Here is a 26966-nt window from a genome sequence, read left to right as displayed (position 1 = left end):
TCTTCTGTCAGCCTGCCACGGAGCGGCCTGGCCGTGAGGCTCCCTCGGGAGCCGGCTCTGCTGTTCTGAGTGGAAGGGAGGGTCAGGTTTCTCTGAGAAACCCCAGAATAGCCCCTGGCTGCTCAGAGGAAACCTGGTCTGGCCCCTGGTAGCCGGTCTGGCCCCCTGGTCCTGCCCGCCTCACCCCCTCTCACCGCCTCCCCGTGTCCAGCTGTCTGCCCCCCCCGCCAGCCCCCGAGTGCAGACTAGCAGCCCCTTCTGCACAGGGCGGCCAGGCCAGGCGATGCACGCGTTCCTCGGCCTGTTTCTAGAGACCGCTCACGAAGCACTGGGCCCACAGGAATTGGGGGTGTCACGGGGCCAGGGTGAGCACTCACACCGGAGGACGGGCTGTGTGAGGGTCCCGTGGCAGAGCGGTGGAAGGGTAGCCAATGTGGGAAGGGGATTCGAGGAGGCTGACACGGTGAAGAGGAGACAGCAACAGGCAAACGCATGTCTACTCTGGGCCTCCCCGGCCACCCGTCAGCCCCTTTCCTGCCCTTGGTCCTCAGCGCGTGGTGTCTGTCTGGGCCCTGGCTCCAGACACGGAGGCTGGGGCAGGGGCCTTAGCTGGGACCTAGGGTCCGGGAGGGAGCTTCAGGGTGAGCGGGTGTTCCGGCCAAGGAGGGCCAGAAGGGGACCAGGTGGGGAAGGGCCGAGCCTGTCCCAAAATAGGGCCGCAGGACCTCCTGGCCATACAAGGATCTTGGAATCTGGACTCTGGGGACCCCAGGCAGCTGGGCCCAGCTAAAACGCAGCTGACACTTCTGCCCCTCGTCTCTGGTGCCACCGCAGTGCTCTCCCAGCCGGCCGCAGACATGGTAGGGCTGCTCCCGCCCCGGCGGGGTCCCTGGTGGGCTGGCTCGGGGATGGAGCGGGCGCTGGGAGCCGTGTCGGGGAGGAGAGAGGGCGGGACGGGGCTTCCGAGCACAGGCACCCGAGGGTGCGGGTGCCTCTCCGGGAATCGAGGGAGCAGTTCGGCAGGGCTGGAGGGAGGAGCTGGCTGCTGACGCGACTGTCGCTCTGCTGGCCCGGGGACCGGGCGCCCTTTTGAGAGCTGCCGTGACAGTGGAGGCGGGGGCGGCCAGCGGGTAGACTACCGGCAGAAACGCCACAACCGGCCGGGGTCCTTCTCCCTGACCTGGGTCATGCCCCCCCCACGGCACCCTTCACCAGCCCCCGAGACGGGGTCCACCTGACGCTCCGCCACATGGCTGGCCTGAGCCTTGGTGTCTCACACCTGGCCTCTGGCTCTCGGGTCCTTCCCCTGAAGCCGCCTGACAGAGTGCCGTTCACCCCTGGCGAGCCTCCCCAGTGCCACCTTGTCTGGAAGCGCCCTGGGCTGCGGGGGAGGGGGGCTCCTTCTTTAACCCCACACCGTGCAGGGCGGCCAGGTGGAGGGACGGGGCGGGGTGCCACGCGTGCTAGGACCGCCACCTCCCTCGGACCGAGGGGCGGAGGCGGCCCTGGTGGAGGTGTCCTTGCAGACAGAGCGCCTGACAGCGGAGCAGATCAAGGAGTACAAGGGCGTCTTCGAGATGTTCGACGAGGAGGGCAACGGGCAGGTGAAGACCGCCGAGCTGGAGCGGCTCATGAGCCTGCTGGGCATCAACCCCACCAAGAGTGAGCTGGCCTCCATGGCCCAGGACGTGGACAGAGACAGTGAGGCTGGGCAGGGGCAGGCCTGGGTCGGGGGGGGGGCCGCCCGGGAGTGCGAGCAGGGAGGGCCGCACCAGCTCGCCCTCACGCTGCCCGGCCTGCGGCCTGCTCCCTGCAGACAAAGGATTCTTCAACTGTGACAGCTTCCTGGCCCTGATGGGGATCTACTGGGAGAAGGCCCAGAACCAGGAGGGCGAGCTGCGGGCCGCGTTCCGCGTCTTCGACAAGGACGGCAAGGGCTACATCGACTGGAACACGCTCAAGTAGGGCCCGGAGCCGGGCGGGGCGGTGAGGGCCAGAGCCCCGGGGGCTGCCACTGAGTGCGGGGGCCCGGCAGGTACGTGCTCACGAACGCAGGGGAGCCCCTCAACGAGGCGGAGGCTGAGCAGATGATGAAGGAGGCCGACAAGGACGGGGACGGGACCATTGACTACGAGGGTGAGTGCGGGTCGGGCCTGGGAGCCGGGCGCCCGGGCCGCCGGCTGACCTGCGCTTCTGCTCCCAGAGTTTGTGGCCATGATGACCGGAGAGTCCTTCAAGCTCGTCCAGTGAGCAGGTGCTGTGGCCCTGGGAGGCCTGCCCGAAGGCCACTGCCTGCTGCCGCCCACACTGCCGCTCAGCGCCCCCGCCCCACCTCTGGCCAATAAACACTCCAGCCGCACAAATGCGTGTTTCACTGTCCCTCCGTAGCCCAGAAAGGAGGGGCTGGCGAAGACTGGGGACTGGAGAAAGGAGAGGGTTTTCCTCAGGCAGCCACGGCACAGGGCCCGTCACTCCTGCTGTGACATCCGGCACCACCCACTGCGCAGGCTCTGGGCTCTGGACACCAACCTGAAAGCCAGACTGGGTACAGGTCGAAGCCTACCCCTGGCCCCTCTGCCTGCACCAGGCAGTGGCGGGGTGGCTGCTCACAGGCCCCTCCCAGAGCCTTTTCCTAAAGGTGGAGATCACTTCGGTACAAACTTTATTCTCTCCAAAAAGCTGGGGGTGTCACCGCCAGCCCCGAGGCTCGGGCCTCTGGGGTCAGGGCTGAACGCAGCAGCCCCCGTGAGCGTGCCGAGTGAGGTTCATGTGTGCGACCCACGCAGGGCCAGCTGGCCGGGCGGCCTGGCGTTACACAGCAACGAGGCCAAGGCTGCAGCGATGTGCTGGATGGGCTGGCCTTCCCTGGGGAAGGCCGGCAGGGGTGTGCTGGGGGGTCCCTTCTGAGCACAAGGTGGCTGGTACAACTGGGAGGTTCAAGAGAGTTTTCCTCTGCTTTTGAGGGGCGCCAGGACGACAGTCAGGGCCGCTAGGGCATTGGAGCCAGCTCCTGGGGCCCCGCAGATGTCTCTAGGCCTCAGGCCCCAGGGGGAAGATGGGGTTACTGAGAGGGCGGTGGCTCTTCCTGTCTGGGTTTGGCCATCTTGACAGCCTCTTCATAGGAGGGTGGCAGCTCAGGGGCATACAGGCTGTAGGCAGGAGGGGTCATGGAGTCGAGGTCCAGGTCCCCAAAGGGAAGGGGCAGCCGCATGCCCAGCGGGTACTGCACAGAGCTATAAGCTGCAGGGAACCAGAGTGCGTTTGTGGGGATGAGTCTGCTCTCACCTGCCCCCCCCCGCTCCCCCCTGCAGGGGGGCAAGCCAACAGGTGAGGTCTACAGGCACTCACAGGTCACAGTGCTGTGCACGGGGCTGTCACTGTCCACAGGGCTGACCGTCAGGTCACAAGGCTGTGGTGTTGGTGGCAGGTGTGGCCGGCTGTGTACCCGTTTCCGGAGGCAGCAGAATCGGACACAGCTGGCTGTGACCCCACACAGCAGCAGCAGCAGGACAGCGAGTAAGATAAGCCTGTGCAGGGAGGAGCAAGACCCTGCCACTGGACTGACCCCTGGCCGCTGGGCACCCGCTCTCCAGGGGCAGTCGTGGCCTGACCACCCACGACAGGACAACGGGCAGGATAAAAGAAAACCAAAGAATGTCTCTGCAGGCCAGAGACCTCCTTCCAGGCCAGAGCTGGGCCTGAGGAGCCGGCTAGTCCCTGGCACCCTGCTGCGGGGCCTGCCCTGGCTCTCTCCAGGGCTGGCCACAAGTACCTTGGGCTCACTCCCAGGACACACTGTCCCAGGCCATCTGCACAGTCCTGTGCCCAAACCAATGGCCATGTTCACAGGGGCCTCCTGCAGGGGTGAGCAAGGAGCGGGTGGGAAGCGGATAAGCAGGCCATGAAGGGAAGTCCCGCCAAGGGCCTCGGTGCCCAGAGCAGTCCCGGACTGGGGCAGGGCCCACAAGAGAGGCCGCCCTGGTGCTGGGGGCAGGAGGCAGGGGTCAGCCTGGGAGGCTGCTGAGGGCCCCAGCGCCTTCCCATCAGCGCCAGGAAGGGGGCAGTGCCGGCGCCTCCTCGTCCGTGGAGCTAGGAGGGGTGGGGGTCTGGTGGGCCTGGCCAGGGGCGAGCGCCGCGGCCTCCACTTACCCCACGTGCCACAGGCTGCTCCAGCGGGCCTGGGGCGGGCACCTGCGGGGACGGCGACACCTGGAGCAGGCGGGGCACCAGCCGGGCCGACGGCCCCGTCCGAGCCTCCCCCACAGGGCGGGGCCAGGCCCCGGCTCCCACCCCCCCGACTTACAGGTCCGAGGGGTCGCAGCTGCCGTCCGAGAAGCCCAGCGCCACCTGTGGGGACAGGGGTGAGCCCGGGCCGGGGCGCGCCGAGCGCAGACCCGCCCCGCGGTGCCCGAGCCGAGCGCCGGCGACCCACCTGCGGCAGCGGCAGGAGCGGCGGCAGCAGCAGGAGCGCCCGGGAGGCCGACGCCCCCACCACCATGCTCGGCGCAGACGGGGAGCGAGACCCCGCCCGCCGCGCCGCTTTATGGAGGCCCCGCCCCCACAAGCCCCGCCCCGAGCGCGTGGCCCCGCCCAGCGCCCCGCCCATCGAAGGCCGGTCCCGCGGCCACACCCCGGATCCCCTGGCCCGAAGCCCCGCCCCAGGGTACCGCCCCTCGAAGCCACGCCCAGCGAGAGAGCCCCGCCCCACGTCCCCGCCCTCCACCCCGGTCCGCCGCGTGGGCGCGCTTGGGGGGTCCCCGGGCGCCGTGTGGGCGCGCTTGGGGGGTCTCCGGGCGGAGGGAGGGGCGTGTTGCCCTCGGCCGGGGCGCAGAGCCGGGTCCCGGCCGGGCCAGGCCTGTCGTGCAGAGAGGCTCGGTGCGCCCGGGCTGCACGGGGTGTGGCCTAGAAGTGCGGTGGCGCTGGCCCCCGCGGCGCTCAAGGTCAAGGGTGCGGCGGCGAGGGTCCGGGGCGCTCCCAGTCTGGTGCTGGGCGGCATTTACTTGGCTCGCGTGCGCGGGTGCCGACTGCCTGGGGCTGCCTGGGGCTGGCCGGGCGCGGGGCCCCCGGGAGTTGGGGGCGGGCCTCTGCGGCGCTAACCACCTTTCCAGATCCGCTCGCCTTCAAAGACGTGCCCAAGCTGGGGCGTGTGGGCTCTGTGGTCCCCGGGCCTGGGGTCACAGAATGCCTGCTGTGCATTCTGCCAGGAAAGCCTGGGGCCTTCCTCCCGCCGCTCTTCTCACCAGGCCAGCGGCCCTGGGAGCTTGCGTCCCTCGGGCCTCCACTCCACCATCTGGCGGTCAGGCTAAGGGAGGGGTCAGCACTGCAAGGGGCAGGGTGGCCGGCCTTGTCTGGCCAGGGCGAGGAGCCGCTACCCTTGACCTGTCTTGTCTTTTTTTTTAAACGTTCGTCTATTTCAGAGAGCGAGTGCGCGCTCCTGAGCGTGAGCTTGGTGGGGGCGGCGGGGGGCTGGTGCGGAGCGCCGCGGACTCGCGGTGAGCTTGGACCCTGCCTGAGATCATGACCTGCGCCGAAAGCACAGCGTCAGTGGCTTAGCCAGCCACCGAGGCGCCCTGACCTCTTCCTTCCCTCCTCTCTTCATCTCTCTAAGTTTGTATTTGTTTGAGAGACCAGGAGCAAGAGAGCACTGCAGGAGGGCGGAGGGAGAGGGAGACACAGACTCCCAGATGAGCAGGGAGTCCGACGTGGGGCCCACCCCAGGACCCTGGGATCAGCGGAAGGCAGGTGCTTATCCATCTGAGCCACCCAGGCGTCCAGACCTGTCTTTCTTTCTTTCTTTTTTTTTTTTTTTTTAAGATTTTTTATTTATTTATTTGACAGACAGAGACCACAAGCAGGCAGAGAGACAGGCAGAGAGAGAGGAGGAAGCAGGCTCCCCGCTGAGCATAGAGCCCGATGTGGGGCTCGATCCCAGGACCCTGAGATCATGACCCGAGCGGAATGCTTAAACCACTGAGCCACCCAGGCGCCCCAGACCTGTCTTTCTTAGGTTGGGTCTTCCGCCTGGATCTACCAGGCACCTGCTCTTTGATCTCGCTTGATCCTTGCCCGGGCTTTGCCCTGAAGCTGTTCTGCACCTCCCGGAGGTGCCACGGCAGTCCAGGGCCCCTTCTGCCCACTGTGCTCCCGCCAGGCTGCCTGAGCTTGGTTCCTGGTCATCCTCCCTCCTCCTCCCTCTTGCCTTTAGTGGGTGGCAGAGATGAGGATGGGCAGAAGTCCAGCCAGTGCCCAGGAGCTCAGGCAGGGCCTCGGCCAGTGAGTACCAGGGCCTGTTAGCAGGAGAGGGAGGCCAGGGTTTAGGAGAGGGGCTGCTCCTCTCGCCCACCAGCCAGAAGAGGAGGCAGCGCCGTGCTCTGCAGGGAGCGCCTCCTCCTGGGGCCTGGGTTTGGCCTGGGGTGCTGGAGCCTGTCTTCGCCTCTCATCTGGTGAGAAAAGCTTGGGCTATGGCTGGCCAGCCCCAGGAGGGCACAGACAGAAGTCCTGCAAAACTCCACTATAGGGTCACTGTCACTGGCCTTGGGTTAGGGAGATGGCAGTCTTCCAGGCATGAAGGGCACCAAGGAACTGGGGTTAGGACGGTGGCTCCAGGCTGGTGTCCTGGAGTCTGTACCCAGGAGAGCCCCCAGAGGCATCCCACCCTCCTTTCCTGCTAGGGAAAGTTGCATGTTCTCTCCTGCTGCTGGCAGGCATGGGCTGGGGTTCGTGGGCTGGGCATGCTGTGTACGGAGGGGCCAGACTGGATGGACTCTGTGGAGACAGTGTCCAACCAGCACTCTCCTGAAGGCAGGGGCAGGGGCTGGGGCAAGAGCACATTCTGAGCTCCCAGGAGTGCCGTATGGCCTGTGGGGAACTCTACCCTGAAGGACCTGTTGGAGCCCAGAAGGCTGAGCCTGGACTCTGTCCAGAAAAATGGAAAACATAACTCATGCTCTGGGCCTCACTCTGGACTCCAGCGAGACACTGAGGGACGCCCTGAGCATGAGGGCCGCACATTTGCTCCCTCCTTCCTTAGGGTCATCAGGGATCCTGACACTTGGGAGGGACAGAGAATCCTAAAGGGTGCCCTGGCTTTGGCGCCTCCTATACCCTTCCCCATCTTTGCAGGGCCTCCCTGGGTCTGGGCCTGTCTCACCTTCAGCCTCTGTCCCCAGCACCCTGCCTTGCCAGTGATTCCCCAGTGAGCCAGGGCGGGGCTCATCGCTTATGGACCAATTTGTGTGTGTGGGTGTGGGGGGCTATGTGGGGGGCTAGGAGGCAGGCGCTGCCTCCCCAGGGCTCTGTCCCCATCTCTGATCTGGTGCGCATCCCACACTTCAGGCCGGTAGGAAGAAGCCCAGAAGGTTTATTGACAGACCTGTGGGGGCAGCTCTTCCCCCACCAGCACTTCTAAAGGCCGGGCAGGTGGGTACTGGCGGGGCTGGGGTGCTGAAGGGCTCAGAGTCAGAGCAGGCTGTGGGCAGGACTGGTCGTCTTGCTGGTTCTGAATGGGGCCAGAGGAGGGTGTGCTCTGGACTCAGGGGGTCCAGGGCAGCAGGAAGTGGCCATGCCTGTGGGGTGAGGCGCCCTGGCCATAGGGTCACACAGAGGGCTGCACGTTTGAACCTGCCCAGCCAGGGATGTGCAGGTCCCAGGCCTGTGGGTGGTTTGGCCTGTTTACAGACCAAGGGAGGGCTTCAAGGGTGAGCAGGAGGGCCCGAGGGTGCTCTGTGGAGAGAATCCTGTGGCCTCAGGGGCCAGTCACCACCTGGGCCACCAAGAGGACCTTGTAAGTCTCCTTCACGTCCCCCTTGAGCTGCAGCAGGGCTGACACGGTGAGTGGGTGATCCGGCTGGAACGGGAGGAGGAAGGAAGGAGACCCTCGGTTAGCTGGCCCACCAGACACGTGTGCGGTCTCACTGCCCGCGGTGTCCCTCACCTGCCCGGGGCCCACCCAGCAGCCCCTTCCCTCGGTGGGGCCGGGGCGTCATCCCGCCGAGCCTTCGGCCTTTGCAGGCCTTCCTGGCCGGAGTCTGTGGCACCTACGTCGAAATCGGCAGGCGGCATCCAGGAGATGCTGATGGTCTTGGTCTGGCCACGCTCCACGGAGCCCCTGGAGGGCTCGATGGTAAAGCCCTTGTGCTGCAGAGCGGTGCCGCCCTCCAGGCTGAACTCGACCGTCTGTGGGACACTGGAGCTGCAGGTGGGGCTGGCCGGCTGGGCACAGCTCCCGGGAAGCAATGGCCTGGGGTCGAGGGTAGCTGACCTCACCTGCCCTCTCAGCCCTGACCGGCCCACCCCACATCTACCAAGGGCCAAGGCTGGGAGGGGTCCAGGCTGCCCAGGCAGGGGGAGCTATGGAGGGGCTGGCTGGGCCCGGGCGGTGTTGTGGTCACCTTCTTTGGGGACACCTGGCTTGTCCGGATGCAGCCCACCTGCAGCTCCCGGGTGGCAGGGGGAGGTGGCGTGTCTGTGTCTAACTGAATGTAGTCAAGGGTCACCAGGATGGGCTTCAGCTCCTCTGCTTCTGAAGAGAGAGGACCTGGCTGGGGGTGGGGGCGATGGGGTGGGGTGGGGCTGCCACGCAGAGAGGGAGAGAGCTGCCTGGGGTCAGCTGGTCCTCTGGAAATCTCTCTTTAGCATGACCCCACCCTTTGCAGGATGGGCCAGCAATGACCACCCTCCCCTTCGGGCTTCCTAGGGCTAAGGGTGCAGGTGGGCCTCAGAAGGGGTCCTCTTCCTGCGCCCAGCCCTCCCTGCCCCGCCAGGGCTCACCCTCTCTGTGCTCAGGGTCGTGGGTGGGGATCACGGTCAGGGACTCCACAGGCACGTCCAGGGGGTCACCGCCCTCCACAAACATCATGTGTTCGCGGGCCGCGCCCTTCAGAAGGATCTGGCGGGAGAGTTTCTGGGACAAGAAGCACATCAGCATCGTCTTGGGACCGGTGAGTGGGGCTCTGGGAGGGCGCGGGCCCGTGGGAGCTGGGACACTGGCCTCTCCACCTGACGACACCCCTGGCATGGAGCCCCCAGGATGCCAGGCTGGGAAGGCAGGAGGGGCCCCGGACGCATGGGAAGGGGGTCGAGGCCGGGCTGGCAGAGCCGCACCTTTTCGAGGAGCAGGACCCGCAGCCTGTCAGAGAAGTACAGGCTCTCGTGGTCCGGGCTGAAGGTCACAGTGAAGTCCTGTGCCTTGCCTGGGTCCATGACGCCCTCGACTGGGATCACACTGAACACGCTCTGGCCGCTGTAGTTCTGGGTGCCTGCGGGCCGGCGGGCGGTTTGGCGGGTCCCCTGCTCAGCCGGAGCCCCTGGCCACCCCCCCACCGCCCGCCGCCCGAGCCGGCCTCCCTGGGCCTTGCCCTGCGGCCCCGGCCAGCTGTGGTCCCGTGGTGTCCCCCCCCCCACGCCTCCCCCCGCCGGCTCACCCACGACTTCAGTCCTCTGGACCCTCGAGGTGAGGAACTGCGGCAGGCGGGGCTGGTCTTCGCTCCTGGAGCGGGAGAGGCTGTCCAGCTGCATCGAGAACTTGATGGGCAGCGTGGAGCAGTTCTGCAGCTGTGCGGAGGGGCGACCCTCAGCCGATGGCCGGGCCCCGCCCACGCAGCTGCTGCCAACGGGCCCTCCCCGCGGGGATCACTCCCGCTGGGGTCTGGTCGCTCTCCTGTCCAATCGGGTTCGCCTCGCGCCCACGGCACTTCACTGCCTGTTGGCTCCTTCGTCCGGCCTCACGTGACCCCCAGTCCAGGCTGGCCTACCTGCCGGACCACTGTGCCTCCGGAGGGGACAGCTCCGCAGTGCCCTCTGTCCTCCTGAGCTCCCTCTGCTGTCAGGCTCAGGCTCGCCCTCAGCCGAACCGGCATCCTTGCCCAGTCTGTCCCCTGCCCTCTCCCGCTTCTCCGGGCGGTGTCCCCTCTGCAGTGAGACACTTCAGGGAATCCCTGTTCTGGGTTCAGTGCCAGGTCCCGACCTAAGCTAGTGGACGAAGCAGGTGTCGTGGTGGTCCTTGATCCCAAGGCTGGTGAGTCCCTCAGACACTCGGGAAGCATGGGGAGCTGGGCCGGCCCTCGGGCAGGGGCTGGGCGGCCGCAGGGCGATGTGACCTTGCCACAGAAGTCTGTACCCACGCCCGCACCCCCACAGCAGTGCCTGAACCGAGCTCCTCATCCCAGATGGGACGGCTCCTACGAAGGCCCCGTGCGGGAAGACAGGGAACACTGAGGCAGCGCAGGTGAGGGGTGGGGGGAGGGTGCTGGACAGCAGCGGGAGGGGGCGTGGGCGGAGGGGGCGTGGCTGAAGCGGGGCGTGGCTGGAGGGGGCGTGACTGGAGGGGGCGTGACTGGAGGGGGCGTGGCTGGAGGGGCGTGACTGGAGGGGCGTGGCTGGAGGGGGTGGGAGGTGGGGGCTGGACAGCTGCTGGAGGGGGCGTGGCTGGAGGGGGCGTGGCTGAAGCGGGGCGTGGCTGGAGGGGGTGGGGGTGGGGGCTGGACAGCTGCTGGAGGGGGCGTGGCTGGAGGGGCGTGGCTGGAGGGGGTGGGGGGTGGGGGCTGGACAGCTGCGGGAGGGGGCGTGGCTGGAGGGGGCGTGGCTGGAGGGGGTGGGGGGTGGGGGCTGGACCCACCCTGTCTGGTCCCTCCCAGGGTGGAGCCCCTTCCCAGGAGACCAGGCAGGCACCAGGCGCCCTGTGATGTGCTTCACCTTGAAGCTTGAGGACACAGACTCCCTGGCAATGACGTAACCCATGTCCAGAACGTCCCCGTCAATGGAGCATGTGATCACGGATGCCACGCCGGTGCCCACGAGGGTCAGGGAGAGTGTCCCTCTCTTGGTGATGATGTCCAGTGTTTCTTGGGCCTGTGGAGACCACGTCCATGAGCACGGAGCAGACCTCTGTCGGAAGCGTGCGGCGGAGCTCTGCCGGGAGCCGCTGGGCAGGCTGGAGAGGAGGTCGCTTGGAGCGCCCCAGCTGCCCCCTGCTTGCCCGCTAGGGCTGAGGGCCTGGGGGTCTGGCCACCCCCGGGCCCGAGCAGACAGGGTGCAGCATGGCATGAGTGGGCCTGGGGCTCACCAGGATGCTCTCACGGGGAGAGAAGGACAGCGTCAGGACATAGGTCTCGCCAGTAAGCAGCTTGCTGATGGGGTTCAGCAGGACGAAGGGGCCGTTGGGGTTCAGCACGGAGAATTCCACCTGAGGCCCAGTGTCAAGGACAGGTGCCCAGGCAGGCCTGCAGCCCTCCCCACACCAGCTCGTGCCCCGTCTGTGTGGGCAGCCTGGGCTGGGTGTGGACAAGGATACGGCGAGGTCCTCCGGGGAGATGTTCTGGATGGAGACCTTCCTTATCCCGTGGTGTCCTGAAATGCGATGGTGGGATCGGGGTATAGCCCTAGGCCGGGCACGGGCTGTGCGAACCCAGGCGGGGACTGGGGGTGGGCCGGTCTCTGGCGTGGGAGTTGCAGTGGGTGCTGGGCCTGGTCAAGGCTCACCTACAGCAATGTCGCCGAAGTCGGAGATGGTCTTGCCTTTGTTGGAGGTCACCACGACAGACGGTGCCACTGCCGGACACCACAGCTCCAGGTACAGGGTGTTGTGAGGACTGGGGGGCAGGGGGGTGTGCTGATGGCACTGTGCCCCGCCTCCCCACTCTCGTCCTGCTCACTCCGGCCACTATGCCACTATGCCCTTCCCCGTTGGGACGGTCACTTTCTGAAAGACGCCCCCCCACCCCCTGCCAGAACACCGCACCTGAAACTCAGGGGTTCTGTCCCCTTCCTGTCTTTGGTGTCACCACTGGCGACGACACAGGGAACCACCAACTTGTCGAACTTCCCCTGGAAAGATCTGGCCAGGGTGGCCTGGGCAATCTGGTACTCGTTGGAACTAGAATGAGGCAGTGACGTGCACTCCCACTCCTGTGCCCACACCACACATGCCCCAGTGGCTGGGGGCCCGCCACGCTCTCCTGGGGCAGGGGATGGGGTGCACAAGGCCATACCTGCTGCCTAGGACTCTGGGCCAGAGGGGGAAGGGGCCCCAGGCTGTGGCTGTCCTACTTTTTCTTGGTTTCTGTGGGGTCCTCCCCCTACCCCAGGGTCCTGGTCAGGCATCTAACAAGTGGACTGTGTTCCTGGGGTCTCAAGTGAGGATCTAGGATGGGCAAGTGACTTGAGCCCCTCAGAGCTCTCCTGGCCTCATTTTGCACGTGGGGAGGGTGGAGTTGCTGAGCTGGGAACACGGGAGTCAGGGGCAGCAGGGTCTCCCCAGCCCATGGTGTGAGGCTATGTGTAGGGACATGGGGCCCTTGGGAATGAGGTGGGCAGATGCCCAGGAAGCCAGAGCTTAAGGGGCCTCAAGGCAGTGCCTGGACTCATCTGTGCCTGAAGCCAGCCCAGCCCTGGACGTCAAGTCACATGGCTCAAGACAGCTCTGCTCCAGGCAGCGCATGGGGGGACGTCTCCATGGGGGTCAGGACAGGGTCTCGTCACATGGACGCAGAGGGAGGCGGTGGGGCGAACCTGAACTTGAGGTCCTGCTTGTCCAGCTCTGCAGTCGGGGTGGTCGAGTTCCTGAGCAGTCGGTCTTGGCTCTGCGGCCGGAGCACGGAGAAGGACTGTTTCCTGAGGTCCTTCTTCTGGCTGGTTGTGTCCTTGCGAAGCTGGGGTGCAGAGAGGCCGCCTCTGCTCAGCCTAGCGGGCACCATGGCCGCCCCGTACGGCCTGTTCTCTGCCAGCGCAGGCCTGGGCTGACTGCCCCATGCAGGGGCCACAGGGGCAGGGGCTTGGAGCGGACAGAGACCCAAGCACCGGGTGGCTTCCTGGGGAAGACTGACCACAGGTGCAGTAGGCAGCTGAGTGTCCAGAGACCCCTCCCCCCGGTCCTGGGCACGACCCTAGTGTTTGCTTCCCCAGCAGGGAAGCAGGCAGCAGACGGGAAGATTCTCCTGGGACCAGGGGTCCTTCTTCCTGTGCCTGTCCCCGGACGCCTCATTGCAGGAGGGCAAGCGCTTCCCCCTGCGTGTGCCGGATGCTGGAGAAGTGTGCTGTGTCTCTCTGCGTCCCCAGGGCAGCAGAGGGCGGCTGTCGTTCTAGGCTGACTGCACGGATCCGTGTGGGTCTGGGGACTCCCTCTCCCCTGGAGTCACGGGGTGGGGGGCGCAGGAAGTCCCAGCCCCCACCGTGTCCCCTACGCCCCTCCTCTTGGAGCCCTGCACGCACCACTTTGGCCTCCGCCGGTCTGCTCGGGGCCTGGGAGGCTTCCTGGTGGACCAGCTTGCTGGGCAGCACGGGCCGGAACGCCACCCGGATGAGGTGTCTCTGCAGGGACAGGATTGTGGAAGGCAGAGCTGACCCTGCGGGGGCCCCGGCCTCCTCAGCACCCAATGCAGCCCCCATCGCCCCTGCATGGCCCGGGTCTCGCTCCCCGACAGTCCTGACGGGACTCTCCTGTCACTTTGTGAAGGCTCTTTCCAGGGGCACGTTCCCTGACTGCTGGCCCCGGGGCTGCTCTTACCCTCCAGGGCGGGGGTCCTGGGACGGAGGTCCTGGTGGGCTGGGACCCCGCCTGCAGCTCACATTAGGCAGGCCAGGTGTGAGAAAGGCAACTTGGCATTCAGCCATCAAGATTTGGGGTGAGTTCTTCACCCCAGCTTGTCCCTGTGACCGGCGCAGCCTGCAGGGAGGTCCTGAGCCCCACCGAGGGCTCACTCCCGGGCGTCCCTGGTGCTGAGTACAGCAGAGGCGCCCACGCCCTGGGGGGCAGAGCCGATGGCGTGGCCGGAATACAGGGAAGACGCTGGGAGCCGGGCGCGAACGCAGAAGCCAACCACAGCACCTTCTCTGGGGATTGGTACCTAAGTAGTTTTTGCTAAATTTAATGAAGTGCATTTTATTTATTTATTTATTTGAGAGAGCATGAAAGGGGAGACGGTCAGAGGGAGAAGCAGACGCCCCATGGAGCCGGGAGCCCGATGCAGGACTCGATCCTGGCGCTCCGGGACCATGACCGGAGCCGAAGGCGGTTGCTTAAGGAACTGAGCCTCCCAGGCGCCCCGTAGAGCGCACTTAAATGATCACAGTAACTGAAACGCCGCCAGGGCCCAGGCGCCCCCAGCACTGTCACTGCCCCTCCTCACACCGTCCCGGCGGCAGCCGCCCGCGCTCTTGAAGGGAAAGAGCTAAGCTCCAGGAGTCCGGGGGGGCCCTGGGGCGGGCTGAGAGGAAGCTGTCCCCAGGCCCCAGTTCTGTCCACTCTATCGGGCAGGGTGGTGCGGTGGAGCCCTTGACCAGCTGAGGGGACACCCACCCTGCACTTCTGGTGACCAGGCCCTCTGGGCCCAGCTGCTGTGGGATCCAGGGGTCTGCATGTCCTCCCCTGGTGCACACGGCTGGAGCTCCCAGCCGATGCTTGTGGGGTCGGCCACCCTTGGGTGCCCTTGTCTTGGGCTTGGGCTGGCTGGGCCTCCTCGCCCTTCCCATGTCCATGGGCCATGGAGACCTCCTTGGCCCTGCTTGGGTCTGACAAGGGACAAGCTCACCCCCACCTCTGCTGTCCAGGCTGCGTTGCTGTGGCCAAGAGTGGGCAGAGCCAAGCACCCCAACAGAGCTCTGCCCCCCAGCCTACCCATGGGGCCCACACCTGCCTTTCCTGGCAGCACGGTCCCCACGGAGGGCGAGATGGTGATGGGCGAGTCCGGGGGCAGCAGGAACTCGAAGGACGTGGGCCCCACGGGAGAGGCGTCCTCGGAGCCGATGCGGGGCACGGAGTGGGTCAGCGAGTTCATGCTCACGTGAGAGTTGATGACGTACAGGGTGGCCACGGACATGTCATACAGGGAGGTGGCCGCAAACTTGACTTGGTAGTGGGACAGCTCCAGGGGCGGGTGGACGCCCACAGCTCGGCACGCCAGCTTGAAGCACCTGGAAGGGCGGGCAGGGGTGGCTCAGTGGGGCCGCCGTTTGCGGGGTCCCTCTACGCTGTGGAAGGGGGCCCCCGAGGGAGATGGTGGCCTGCACGGGCACCGCAGCGCCTGGGACCACGACAGCGGTTGTCACAGATTTTGCTACCTCATTAGTGAATTTTACTCTTTTTCGAAGATACTGTCGCTCAGTTGGTGAAGCCTCTGCCTTCGGCTCAGGTCATGACCCGGGGTCCTGGGATCGGGCTCCTGGGATCGGGCTCCCTGCTCAGCGGGGTCCCTGCTTCCCCACTGCCTGCCGCTCCCTGCTTGTGGCGCGCTCTCAAATAAATAAATAAAATCTTAAACGAGTTAGATCCTGTATACCCCTGCACCCATTTAAAGAGGGGAGCTAAAAATTTCATCCCAAATTGCAGAGGAGTTAATTTCTGGCTTATTTTGTTAAGTATTCATTGGCATTTAAAAATAAAACCGATGGATTAGTCTTTGAATACAAGTGCAGGAATCTGTGCACCCCAGGGAGCTAATTTCCACCATTATCCTTTAAAGAAGAAGAAGGGATGTGGGAGGGGCTTTCCCTCCTGGAACATGGACCTGGTGGCCGCACCGGGGCTGGAGGTTTGAAGACTAATCTTTAACCTCGGTTTGAGTGTTCTTGGACCGAGTGTGATCCGCCTGGTATTTGAGTTAAGATAATGTATCCAAAAAACCCACCAGATATTTGGTATTTTAACCACTGGAATATTTCCAGTTCACATCTTCGAATCCAGATTACTACTGTGCTCTCCGTGTTGAATTTCATCCTAATTACATACATTTTAAGGCTCTGATGTTGACTGCCCTGTCGTAACGCAGCTGTGACGGTGATGTTGCACACACACTGAAGTGCTGAAATATGTATTTTGTCTTGTGACCACAGGCTCTAAATGTGGAACAAAAATCCTTCTGTGTGGCAATATCATTGAGGTTATTATTAGTATGCAGTTAATTGAAGAACGGTAATTTTTTTTTAAAGATTTTTTTTATTTATTTGACAGACAGAGATCACAAGCAGGCAGAGAGGCAGGCAGAGAGAGAGAGGAGGAAGCAGGCTCCCCACTGAGCAGAGAGCCCAATGCAGGACTTGATCCCAGGACCCTGAGATCACGACCTGAGCCGAAGGCAGAGGCTTTAACCCACTGAGCCACACAGGCGCCCCAAGAATGGTAAATGTTTCAAGTGTGATCATCATTACACACAGAAAGAGTTCACTGGATGTGTTTCAGGATGGTGAATGGAGCTGCTGTTCCCCGGCTGGTTCCAGCATCAGGAGTGGCGGGGCCTGGGGTGGGGGTGCTGCCCAGCTTCCCTGCGGGGCCCTGGGGATGGGCGTGGAGGGAGCTTTGCTCCCCAGCATCACTCGACCCTATGAACCTCTCCCTGTGTGCCCACATATCAGGATGGGTCTTGCAACGTTATCTTGAACAGTCCCTCTCTGGCGACTCACTTAGGCCCACCTTCATTTTGCTGCATAGAAAGAACCAGAAGTGCCCCCTGCCCCCACCTGTCAGGGGTGGCATCACCAAGGCTTGACTGAGACTGGCCAGACACTGCCATTCTCATGACTGGAGGCAGTGGGTTTTACCCAAGACCCTGATGGGGGGTGTGCCAGTGGGTAGTCAGGCCATTGATTTTCCTTGTGGGTTTTTTTTTTTTAAGATTTTATTTATTTATTTGACAGACAGAGATCACGAGTAGGCAGAGAAGCAGGCAGAGAGAGAGAGGGGGAAGCAGGCTCCGTGCTGAGCTGAGAGCCTGATGTGGGGCTCGATCCCAGGACCCTGAGATCATGACCTGAGCCGAAGGCAGAGGCTTTAACCCACTGAGCCACCCAGGCGCCCCTTCCTTGTGGGTTCTAACTCTGCCCTTCACTCTTTAAACCTGTGGACTCACCTCTGCTCACCTACAAGCCTATCAGGTCCCAGGTGACCAGTGGTCCTGCCCATGGCCACACTCCCGGGGCCAGAAGAGGGCTTGGCCCATGGGCCCTGGGCACTCTGACCCCAGACAGGGTCGAATGGCAACTCAGGCTGGAATGTAGGCGGGGACAGAGAAGAGACAAAGAGAAACAGGAGGGCGGGCAGTGGGGCTCTGCGCCCAGCCGGACACCTGCACGGGGTGCTCTAGAACATTCCTCACTGGGACGGATAACCTCAGGCAGCAGCAAGAACACAGCCCTTACCCAGAACCCCCTGCAGCACCCTGTTTGGTTTCTCTCTTCCTACCACCTCCTCCATCCCACTTGTCAGGGTGGAAATGGGAAGCCCAGGGAGGTCCAGGGAGTGTCCCCATCATACGGTGCATTAGAGTGAGTGGGGCTCCTGCCCGGGTCCTCCTGGGTGCAGAGGGACACTCTGCGCACGCACGCACACATACGTCCGCAGTGCACACTCCCCCCTCACGCTCACCCGTGCATGTGCACACACACAGGTGCACGCTCACACGCATGCACACACTCCTACTGCTCCCATGCTTGTGCTCGCATACACGTGTGTGTACACACACGTGCACGCGCGTGGACACACAGGGCGAGCTGGCCTGGCACGCGAGGTCCCGGATCCCAGGAGCCTGTACCTGGGTCTGAGGTCCTGGCGGTCCGTCGTGCCTCAGCCCAGCCCTGCAGTCGACCCAGCTGCCCTGCTTGAGTCTGGGGGCGGGACTGCCCCCCACCCCGCCCCGCCCGGCGCCAGCCACACCGGGCCCTCCCCACGGCTCTTGCCCGCCAGGCTCACCGGTTGATCTCGGACTTGCAAACGAGCTCGAAGTCGTACTCCTTGGCCTTGGTGGGTTGGAAGATGACGTCAAGCTGGAGCATTTCCAGCGGCAGGATTGTCCCAAACCCGTCATTGGGCTGGATGTCCACAAACTGGCAAATGGAAAACCACTGACCCCAGAGTGAAAACTGGGGTCTGCTGGGGCGTATCGTGGGGGCTGCGTGGACATGTGTGTGGCGTGCGCGTGAGCGTGTATACGCGTCTGCGGGTGTGTCAGCATCTCTGCGAGGACGTCTGTGTGTGTGTGATCACACGTGCGCATGCGAGTTGTCCGTGTGTCTGTATGTCACGATGCGCCTGTGTGTGCGTGTGAGCGGATGCGTGTGCGCTGTCGCGTTTGTACATTGTCGGCACGTGTGGGGGTGGCAGGGTTGGCGGCGGAGTGACCCACAGAGAGTTGAGGGCAGCCTGCCCTGAGCCTCGTCTTGGCTGCCCTGCGGGCCCAGGCAGGCCAGACTTCTAGAAGGAGCAGAGGGAGAGGTCTGGAGTCCTGCCAGGGCATGGGCCAGGGAGGGAGAGACGCTGACGGGCCTGGGGAGGGGTGAGGCCACCTGGGGCGTCAGGATCCTGGGACAGCACCGGCCTGGCCCATCCCCAGAGCTTCCCAACTCTGTCCCCGCACACATGCCCCACCCTGACCAAGCGAGGCACCTTGGGGACCCCGACGAACCCAAACCCCTGGGGCAGGAGGGAGTGGTTGTAGAGGCTGATTTGTGTCCTGATGGCCTCGTAGATGGTGCAGTAGCCGAAGTCCACGGCCGAGGGACTGAGCTCCAGGTCCGAGGTGGTGACCACGGCATGCACGGTAAACACCACCGGCTTGATCTGAAGGGGACACGGCGAGGACGCCACCGTTACTTGTGTCTGTTTCTGCAAATGACTCCACACACGAGAGAGGCAGAAGCGTTGGGCCAGACACAAGACTGGCTTTGGGAAAGGCCACTTGCCCGTCGTCCATGACTTCGGAAGCAGGTACCAGAGAGGAGGGGAGGGCCCTGGGTGGGCGGGGGGTGGGGGTGCACGAGCGCACGTGCGTATACACACGCGCGCTCCCTGTGAGTGTACACGTGGGCGCGTGTGGGTTCCGGTGACGGGAGGACGCCCTGCCGGCCCCGCGCAGCCCTCACGGGTCTCTCCTGAGCCACAGACACCCGGCCTTCACGGTCGCCGTGTAGGGGCTGCTGGGCCGGGAACCCGCCAGGGCCCTGCCTCCGCGTGAGTGCCCAGCATTCCCGGGGAGTGTCCCACACAGACCTGGTCAGCCACCCGGATTGTCATCGGGGCCTCTAGGACTCTGCTTTCCTTGTCAAAATACTTCCCTGCGTCTTCTGGGAGGGAGAGTCTGGAAGAGAGGACACACTCAGCTTGGAGAAGGACAGGGGCACTGACCTGCGAGCTGCCCACGGCGGGCTCCCCGGGCGCTCACCGCGGCAGGAACTTGAGCTGCACGGCGTAGCAGGACTGGGCCTGGATGTAGCCCGTCTCTGGCAGGAGCTCCATGTGCTCCCGCAGCTCCCTGCACACTTCGAACTTCAGACGCAGTGCCGCTTTCGACCTGCGGGACACCGGGGACACCGGGCGGCAACGCTGAGGGTCTGCACCCACGGGACTGACACCCCTCGCGCACCCTGGACGCCCACGGGTGCAGGTGCACAGCCCGGCGTGCTAAGGGATGGTTTCCTGGGAAGGAGGAGTTCCTACGAACAGAAAGCCCGCCATGGAAGTACGGCCCTAGTCAATTCTCAGAGGCCGGAGTGTTTTCTGGCCAGAACTTTGCGGGACAGGCACACCCAGTGCGAGGACCTGGAGGGGTGTGGGCCTGGGGGGCGGGTACCCCTGGCTGTGGGGCTCTGCCATACTCCTGCCCAGGAGAAGGTTGGGGATGGGCCTGAGGCCGCTTCCCCTGGCTCTGCCCCCTCCTCCAACTCTGAAGCAGCCAGAGGTGTCGGGTGCATGGGGTGTCTGCTTCTAGTCAGGGCCTCTTGCTCGCTGGGCCCCGTCTGGGCTCACCTGGAACCTTCCCTTTGCCTACCATGAAGTGTCCCCACACCCCTGCCTGCCTTTGAGTCTCCTGCAAACCAAGTGACCTGGCTGACTGTCACGGACACACGCCCCCACGGGTGTGCAGCGGGGATCTTTGTTTGTCCCCTAGGCCTGCGGCTGCCCCTGCCCCCAAAAGCAGCTGCACCAACCGCCCTGAGATAAACTGGCAGAGGCCGCTCACCCTAGTTTCCCAAACAAGTCCACGGGGCCCCTCCCGAGTCCCCGATGTTTGTGGTCCTGGCAAGGGACAGGCATGTCCCCCCACAGATGCAGGGTCACGGAGGAAGTCTGCGGGACTTCCACACCTACGAGCCGGGTCTGTGCTGGAGGCAGGGCTCGCGAAACCCGGGGGCCTGGCATCAGCAGGTACCGGCACCAGGCCTATTTGGGGAATGACAGTTGCCTAAGAGCTAACCACGGCCTTTGCCCACTTTTCTCCATCTAAGCTATATGTCAGTAACAAGCTTTTAGAAATGACTGGTCCTGTGTCTGGACGCCTTTGCAAGACCCCCTAGAGAGAAACTTGCTTCTTTCCTTGGGGCTCCGTCTGCTTTTCCTCTCATGGCTGTGCTCCTGGTTTTCCTGTCTGTGTCCATGAGGTGCCAAGGACAAGGGTGTGTGTGGGGGGGCGGGCGGCTGTCTGTGTGTGTGTGGGGCGTCCCTTTCTTGCTGGAGCCGCTCACCATAGACCCAGGGGCTTGGAACAACACAGACTTATTCTCCTGGAGTTTTGGAGGTCAGAACCAGACATGGGTCCCTCTGGCTAAGGTCCAGCTGCGGCCAGGGCTGCCTCCTTCTGGGGCTCTGGCCCTTCCCCGGGTCTAGAGGTACTGCCTCCCTGGCCATGGCCGGGCCTCGTCTTCCTCTCTGACTCCCTCTGCGTCTGACTCTGGCCCTGCTGTGCCTCCCACCACAATGACCATGAGGGTCGACCCAGCGGGAGGTCTGGCCGAATGGCGCAGTGGTCGGGGCTCCACTGCCCGCAGCGCTCACCGAGTATGCACGAGGATGGAGTCCTGGTACAGCCGGTCGTACATACAAATCTTCAGGTCCACATTGGGCTTCGGTACCCAGACCGGCACGTCAATAGCGACGCCCATGACTCTGAAATACAACTGAGTTTGAAGGTGCAAAGTCAGTGACACACACCTCCGTTGGCCAACGGGTGACGCCCAGCCGCAGAGTTTTAGGACTTAACAAGTGTCGGAAGGTACTTGTTAAACTGGCCATGTGTTGGAGTTCTGTGGCAGTTTTCACATGATATACTTTAAACAATCCTTCTTATTATCAAAACGTTCAAACATAAGAAGATAGACTAGCATAGTGTGTTGTCATGCACCCATCACAGAGCTTCCTGATGGTCGGCGCTTTCAGCTGCTTAAACAAACCCTTTCATTACAGAATAATGATCTCCCAGACACACAACGTAGGTGGAGGCTCAGGGGTCTCGGTCTGCCCAGGGACAGAGGGAAGCACTTCTCTCCCCTCCGCAGCAACAAGCTCCTCCCAGCCAGACCCCGAGTCCTGGGTCTCAGGACGTTTGGTCGTCTGTGGGGGTCCCGCAGGGACAGCCTGTGCCCAACAACCCCTCCCAGGCCGGGCAGACGCCCAGCAGGGGAGGCAATATCCTGGGGTGATGGTGGTGAGCCAAGGCCTCCACACACCTTCCTCCAGGACCCCCGGCCCGGGGAGGGGGCCGCCGGCCCACAGGATGGGGCTTGTGAGAGTTCGAACACCCCAGCTGGCAGACCCTAGGCCACAGGGTCCCTGCGGCACAGACAAGACGATCGCGGGTTAAAGACAGAACGTGTCTGTGGTCTCAGGGCCGGGAAGGCACGGAGGGCGTGACCGGTGTGACCCCCCAGGTCGGGAATCTGCTTACAGCTCCGACACACACATGCACATGTCACGTCGATAAACTCAGTTGGGCCTTTGGTCACAACAAACGTAGCAACAAATCAAACGATGACAGAGTGGACAGATCACGGTCTCTGAGCAAGACCTAACAGACCTTCAGTAAGGGAACAGATCGGCAAGTCAAGACTGCAAGTACTTGGAGTAGAAGAGGCATTTCTAGGGACTGAGGGCAGGGGCTCCGCACAGGTGCGCATGGACGTGTGTGCTCAGGCGTGTTCGCGTGCACGTGTGTGTCTCAGCTGTGGAGCCGACCATCCGGGCCACCGACTGGCTGTCCAGGCGTGGGCAGCGCACTCAGTGTCCTCACGGGGGTGCGGTGGGGGGAGTCCAGAGGGGCAGGGACCCCAGGGCCGTGCCGTGCCGCGGTGGGGTACTCACGGTCGGGCACTGCTGATTCTTGAACACAACCTTGAACTTGGTCTGGACCTCTCCTGGAATGACGGGCGTGAAGGTGACCGGCACTTTGACAGAGCTGAAGGGGCCGATCTCCCCCTCTGTGTCCTGCACGGGAAGAGAGGCCAGTCGGTCTTCCCGTTTCTGTCAAGGAGCCTCCCCCGTCCTCACCCCGGGGCCGCATCACCACCACCACAGTGAGTGTCCTTGGGTGGACTGGGCCTGCCCTTCGAGGACTTACTGCCCAGCATCACAGCAGAACCCCGCCTGTGTGCTTGTCCTCTCCATGACCTGGGCCCCGTGCACACGCGCGACCACACGCACGCACACACACACTCCATGCTCCAGGCCCGCCCGTGTCTTCTCGCAGTGGACACTCTGCTGCCGGTCCTGCCCAGTCCCTTCTTGGGATGGGGGTGGCCGCAGGCTGGCTGACCGTGCCGGCTGCCCAGAGACTGAGAGGCCAGACGAGCCTCATCCAGCCCTGGTCAAGTGGAAGGGTCTTCCCCGGGGGAGGGGGCAGCCTGTCAGGAGGGCATGCCTGCAGGAAGGTGGCCTGTGGGGCAGCAGGCCTTGCTCACCTCTCCCAGCGAGATCTCTGTCGGCTCCTCGTTGTGGGGTATGGTCACGACAGTGGTCACGGTCATTCCCTCGGATTCTGGAACAGAAGGAGGTCCAGATGAGAGGGCTGGCTGGGCAGCCCAGGGGGCCCAGGGGATCTGGGCCCTCCTCCTCCGGGCGCAACAGCTACCCAGCCAGCTCCCTCGCTCCAGCCCCGCTCTGCAAAGAATGACTCAGTGGCACAGGAGGGGCAGAGCGGGGAGGGGCTTCTCAGGCGGACGACAGGGCACCAAGGCCTCCGGAGCTGGAGACTGGGGGCGGGAGGGGGGTTGCCGAGGCCGGGGGAGGAGAGGTTGGTGAGGAGCTGGCTGTGTGTGGCCGGTGGGGTGCAGGGCTCGGAGTGCCGGAGCCAGAGGAGCTGGAAGGAGCCAGCCCTTCGGGGGTCGGGGGACTAGAGAGTGGGCTCCGAGGGTGGTGTGGTCAGAGGAGGAAACCAGAAGGCCCAGCAGAGAGGAGCGCTGGGCCGAGGGAGGGAAGAGGCGCCGGAGGACGGCCTGGGGACGGGGACGCTTCTGGGGGCCTGTGGAGCAGAGGGACCCAGGCCTGACACCGCCTTCCGAGTGTCCCAGCCGAGTCCCCGCTACTTAGCACGGCCCGTGCCTGTGCCGCCGGCATGTCCCCCGCTGGTGGCCCGCGCCTGCTGACCTGCCCCGTGGCTATTTGTCAGGAAGGGCCCTGAACGCAGATGCCGATTCCTCTCGTCCGAGAAGGTCTTTCTGCGGATTTTGCTTGTGACACAATGTGACAGGAGAGGTGAAGGTCAGCACCTTTCCTAGTCCCGTGCCCGGGCTGCCGGGCTGGCCACCGCGGAGATCCCGGGTGCCCTCCGGCGGCCTGCCCCAGGCCTGCCCCGACACACGTGTGCCCGGCGGGGCTGGACGATTCACCGGCAGGGGCGTGCGCACCCTTTCCGGGGTCTGGGGTTGGTCTGGGCGCCCCCAACTTGGCAGACTGTCACCGCACTCAGCAGCCACAGCCGTCACCTGGTGGGGAGGGGCCGTGGGCTGTCCCCATCTTCATGTTTATGTCCTTGTCTGTTTCAGACCTGAGGTCATGACCGGAGCCCAAACCAAGAGGACGCTTAACTGGCTGAGCCACCCAGGCGCCCTTCCTGCCCATTTTTAAACTGGGTCATTTGTTTTCTCACTGAACTGTGGAAATTCTTTGCGGACGTCGGGCGGGCTCCTCAGCAGACGCGTCATTCGCTGGTGTTTCTGAGGCAAAGTCTCGCCCTGCGTTCTCTTAGCAACTCTTGTCAGAAGGGCAGGTGTTTTCAGTTTTAACGAAGTCCGGGTTGTAACTTTCCTTTTTACTTTATCATTTCCTTCAGTTTTTCCATCGTGAGACGCGGACTCCCTCAGCCGCGCCCCTCGTCCCCGGCCCCGGCTCCTCCTCCCGCCCGTGACCGACGTGACCGACGTGTGTTCTCTGTGGTCGAGTCTGATTCTGGGTTCGCCTCTCTTTTTCTCCTTTGCTCGTTTCCCCCTTAAATCTCACCTGTGGGGGGTGACACGGTGTCTGTCTCTGACTCATTTTGCTCAGCACAAAACTCTCTAGCTCCAGCCGCGTCCTTGCGAGGCCGAGACGTGGCTGCGTTCGAGTCCGTTGTCTGCACCACGTCCTCGTCTGTCCGCTCAGGCTGCTGTGGCGAGTTCCGCAGTTTGGCTCGTGGAGATAATGTCCACATAGGGCCGCGCGAGGTAGTATCTTTGTATTCTTTGGTAAGTGCCTGGTACTGACATTGCTGGCTCATAGGGTAGCTCTATTTTTGACTTTTTTTTCTTATTTTTCTTATTTTGACTTTCTTTCCTTTATTTATTTATTTATTTATTTATTTATTTATTTGACAGACAGAGATCACAAGCAGGCAGAGAGGCAGGCAGCAGAGAAAGAGGAGGAAGCAGGCTCCCCGCTGAGCAGAGAGCCCGATGCGGGGCTCGATCCCAGGACCCTGAGATCATGACGGGAGCCGAAGGCAGAGGCTTTAACCCACGGAGCTACCCAGGTGCCCCTCTTTCTTTTTTTAAAAAAGATTTTATTTATTTATCTGAGAGAGAGAGATCAGGTAAGGAGCAGGGGTAGAGGGAGAGGGGGAAGCAGATCCCACAGAGCAGGGAGCCTGACGCGGGACTCGACCCCAGGACCCCGGGCTCGTGACCCGAGCCAAAGGCAGAAGCGGCACCCACCGAGCCCTGGCACCGTGGCGCACAGGTGTTCGTGCCGTCTGCGGCAGCTGCTTGAGTTCCTGCGGCGGTGGGTGTTGTTTCTCCTCCCTCCCTGGGGTTTCATCCGTTTGGGTCGTCTCTCTCTCTCTCCTCTGGCTGGAGGTTTCTCAGTTTTGGTCATCTTTTGAAAGAACCAACTCCTGGCTTCATTGACCTATTCTACGGTTTGCTTTTTTAGTTTTTGTTTTTTAGTTTGATCTACTTCTGTTCTGATCTTTATTATTTTTTCCTTTTGCTGGGTTTGGGCTTCGTTCTCCTTTTCCTAGCTCCGTTAGGTGTAACTTCTGGCTGTTTGAGACGCTTGCTTCAGGAGGCCTCGGGGGCTCCAAACTTCCTTCTTAGAACTGCTTTTGCTGCCTCCCAAAGTAGGTGGTGATTTTTTAAAAAATGGATCGCACTTTTGAGGTCAGATCTAAGAAATCTTTGCCCAACACACCATTACACTGATTTTCTCATATGTTCTGCTTTAGAAGTTTCATATTTTACATTTAGGTCAATGATTTATTTTGAGCAGTTTCTGTTTACAGCGGGAGGAATGGGTGCAGGTTCATTGGGGGGCGTATGTTTATCTAATTAAGGTCTCATTTGTGGAAGACAGTTTTTCTTTCTCCCAGGAGTGACCTTTGCATCTCTAGGGAAGCTGGGCCGGCCGTACGCGTGCAGGCCCACTGCTGGACTCGGCTCTGTCCCTTCGAGTCTCCGTGTCGCTCCCTCTGCAGCCACAGAGCACACGGTCTCGTCCCTGTAGCTTTAGAGGAGGTGCTGGAATCAGGTAGTCTGAGCCTTCCAAGTCTTTCAGTCTTTATCACAACTCTTTTGGGTGCTGTAGGTGCTCTGGGTACCCACAGGAATTTTCGAATCGGCCGTCGACTCCCACAGATGTGGCGGGTGCGGCTCTGCCGGGCAGCTCGGTCCCGGACGCGGCCGGCGGGGACCTGAACGGACACCAGCGTGTGGGAGAAGGTCTCGCCCGGAGCAAGGGGAGGGAGGCCGCGGGGCGCAGCGGGCCTGCGCGCACTCGCAGGGACCGCCGTGGCCGGCGGCACAGTGGACACACCCCGAAGCCCCACTCGTGCCTGGGGGCCGCGGGCCTGTGACCTACGGTGGCTACGGGTGTGGACGCCGCACGGTGGTGGACACGGAGGACCCGCTGCCACGGCGGCGTGAGCCACGGGAGTCCTCCAGGCTCTGTCCCCGTGAGGCTGACACGAGAAATCCGCCTTCGTGCGCGTGCGTGGAAGGGGAACTGTCCAGGGAGGCAGGGAGGTGACGGGAACACGGCCACCAGCCGTCGGGGCGAGGCTGGGCCTGCAGGGCATTCCTTGTCCTGCGGGGGCTGGGGCCGTTGGCGGGGACTCCTCTGTGGACACTCCTCACCTCATACTGTTCTGGACGGGCAGGGCCGGGGGTCCTAGACAGCGGGGTGTCCCTGACCCTGTCAGTGGAGCCAGTCTTCCTCCCTCCCCGGCCCCTCTGCTCTGTCCAGTGGCTGCACCCCTGGGGCGGGCTCCTCCACTGTCCCAACAAGGACCCCCGAGCCTCCTGTGGCCGGCCCGGACGTCCAACACTGGGAGTTCCTTTAAATATTCATCTAGCGTACCTGTGACTGCAAATTTCACTCCCCTCCACAGCCCGCATTTATCCGAATGTATATATTTCCTTATTTACCATCACTTAACAACCAAGTCCTAGAGAAACACCGCACAGTCCAGCCCTCTGGCACCACATGGGCTCCGGTCAGAGCCCCCAGGAGGCAGCAGGTGCCTGCCCCCCCCGTGCCCAGCTCACCCGTGGGGCGCCCCTCTTCCGGTTCCTTGCTGTCCAGCTTCCCAGACTCCTTCGGGCTTGGCATGTCTGCGGGGGAGGGCTCGTTGCCCTCCGTCTGTTGCTCAGAAACGCCGGTGATGATTTTATCGTAGAAACTTGTATCTTCGTCTGTGAACGCGCTGCTCTAGAAAGGGACGTGACGCTCTGACCGGCCGCTTCCCATTTGCCTTTCCCTCTCCACTGCCCGGAGCCCTGTTGCCAGCAGGGCCACGTGGGGAGCC

At 63.2% G+C, this 26966-nt stretch overlaps 3 protein-coding genes across 3 annotated transcripts in view; 1 reads left to right on the top strand and 2 right to left on the bottom strand.

Moving 5' to 3' along the window:
• Positions 1–790: 790 nt before the first annotated feature.
• Positions 791–2352, top strand: CALML6 (calmodulin like 6; the record flags this gene model as incomplete). The annotated part of the gene is given in 8 exon segments (XM_032303771.1): positions 791–1077; positions 1079–1142; positions 1145–1321; positions 1324–1413; positions 1416–1701; positions 1817–1961; positions 2036–2136; positions 2204–2352. Coding segments are annotated over 8 exon segments (1197 nt in total), but the record flags the coding sequence as incomplete, so codon positions are not given.
• TMEM52 (transmembrane protein 52) lies at positions 2348–5290 on the bottom strand. Its single transcript, XM_032303770.1, has 5 exons — positions 5241–5290; positions 4433–4855; positions 4150–4347; positions 3349–3527; positions 2348–3240 (listed from the first exon to the last, which is right to left on the bottom strand). The coding sequence occupies exons 1-5, from the start codon at positions 5288–5290 to the stop codon at positions 3062–3064; spliced, it is 1029 nt and encodes a 342-aa protein (XP_032159661.1). The 3' UTR covers positions 2348–3061.
• A 1755-nt stretch (positions 5291–7045) lies between these two features.
• CFAP74 (cilia and flagella associated protein 74) overlaps positions 7046–26966 on the bottom strand; it is a 74620-nt gene continuing 54699 nt past the window's right edge. The window contains exons 20-41 of the mRNA XM_032361539.1: positions 26707–26869; positions 22654–22730; positions 22058–22180; positions 20756–20877; positions 19146–19274; positions 18974–19061; positions 18371–18544; positions 17678–17811; positions 14631–14907; positions 13207–13305; positions 12508–12647; positions 11738–11872; positions 11479–11588; positions 11291–11346; positions 11063–11182; positions 10693–10848; positions 9423–9552; positions 9103–9257; positions 8770–8902; positions 8391–8521; positions 8041–8175; positions 7046–7846 (exon numbers count right to left, since the gene is read on the bottom strand). Coding sequence (XP_032217430.1) covers positions 7745–7846; positions 8041–8175; positions 8391–8521; positions 8770–8902; positions 9103–9257; positions 9423–9552; positions 10693–10848; positions 11063–11182; positions 11291–11346; positions 11479–11588; positions 11738–11872; positions 12508–12647; positions 13207–13305; positions 14631–14907; positions 17678–17811; positions 18371–18544; positions 18974–19061; positions 19146–19274; positions 20756–20877; positions 22058–22180; positions 22654–22730; positions 26707–26869 — 2889 coding nt within the window. The 3' untranslated portion in view covers positions 7046–7744. The remainder of the gene's footprint in view (positions 7847–8040; positions 8176–8390; positions 8522–8769; positions 8903–9102; positions 9258–9422; positions 9553–10692; positions 10849–11062; positions 11183–11290; positions 11347–11478; positions 11589–11737; positions 11873–12507; positions 12648–13206; positions 13306–14630; positions 14908–17677; positions 17812–18370; positions 18545–18973; positions 19062–19145; positions 19275–20755; positions 20878–22057; positions 22181–22653; positions 22731–26706; positions 26870–26966) is intronic.

The sequence above is a fragment of the Mustela erminea genome, chromosome 10 (assembly GCF_009829155.1).
Source record: "Mustela erminea isolate mMusErm1 chromosome 10, mMusErm1.Pri, whole genome shotgun sequence".
Taxonomy (NCBI): Eukaryota; Metazoa; Chordata; class Mammalia; order Carnivora; family Mustelidae; genus Mustela; species Mustela erminea.
Note: the sequence above shows the minus strand (reverse complement) of the source record. Positions and strands in the feature narration are given on the sequence as shown.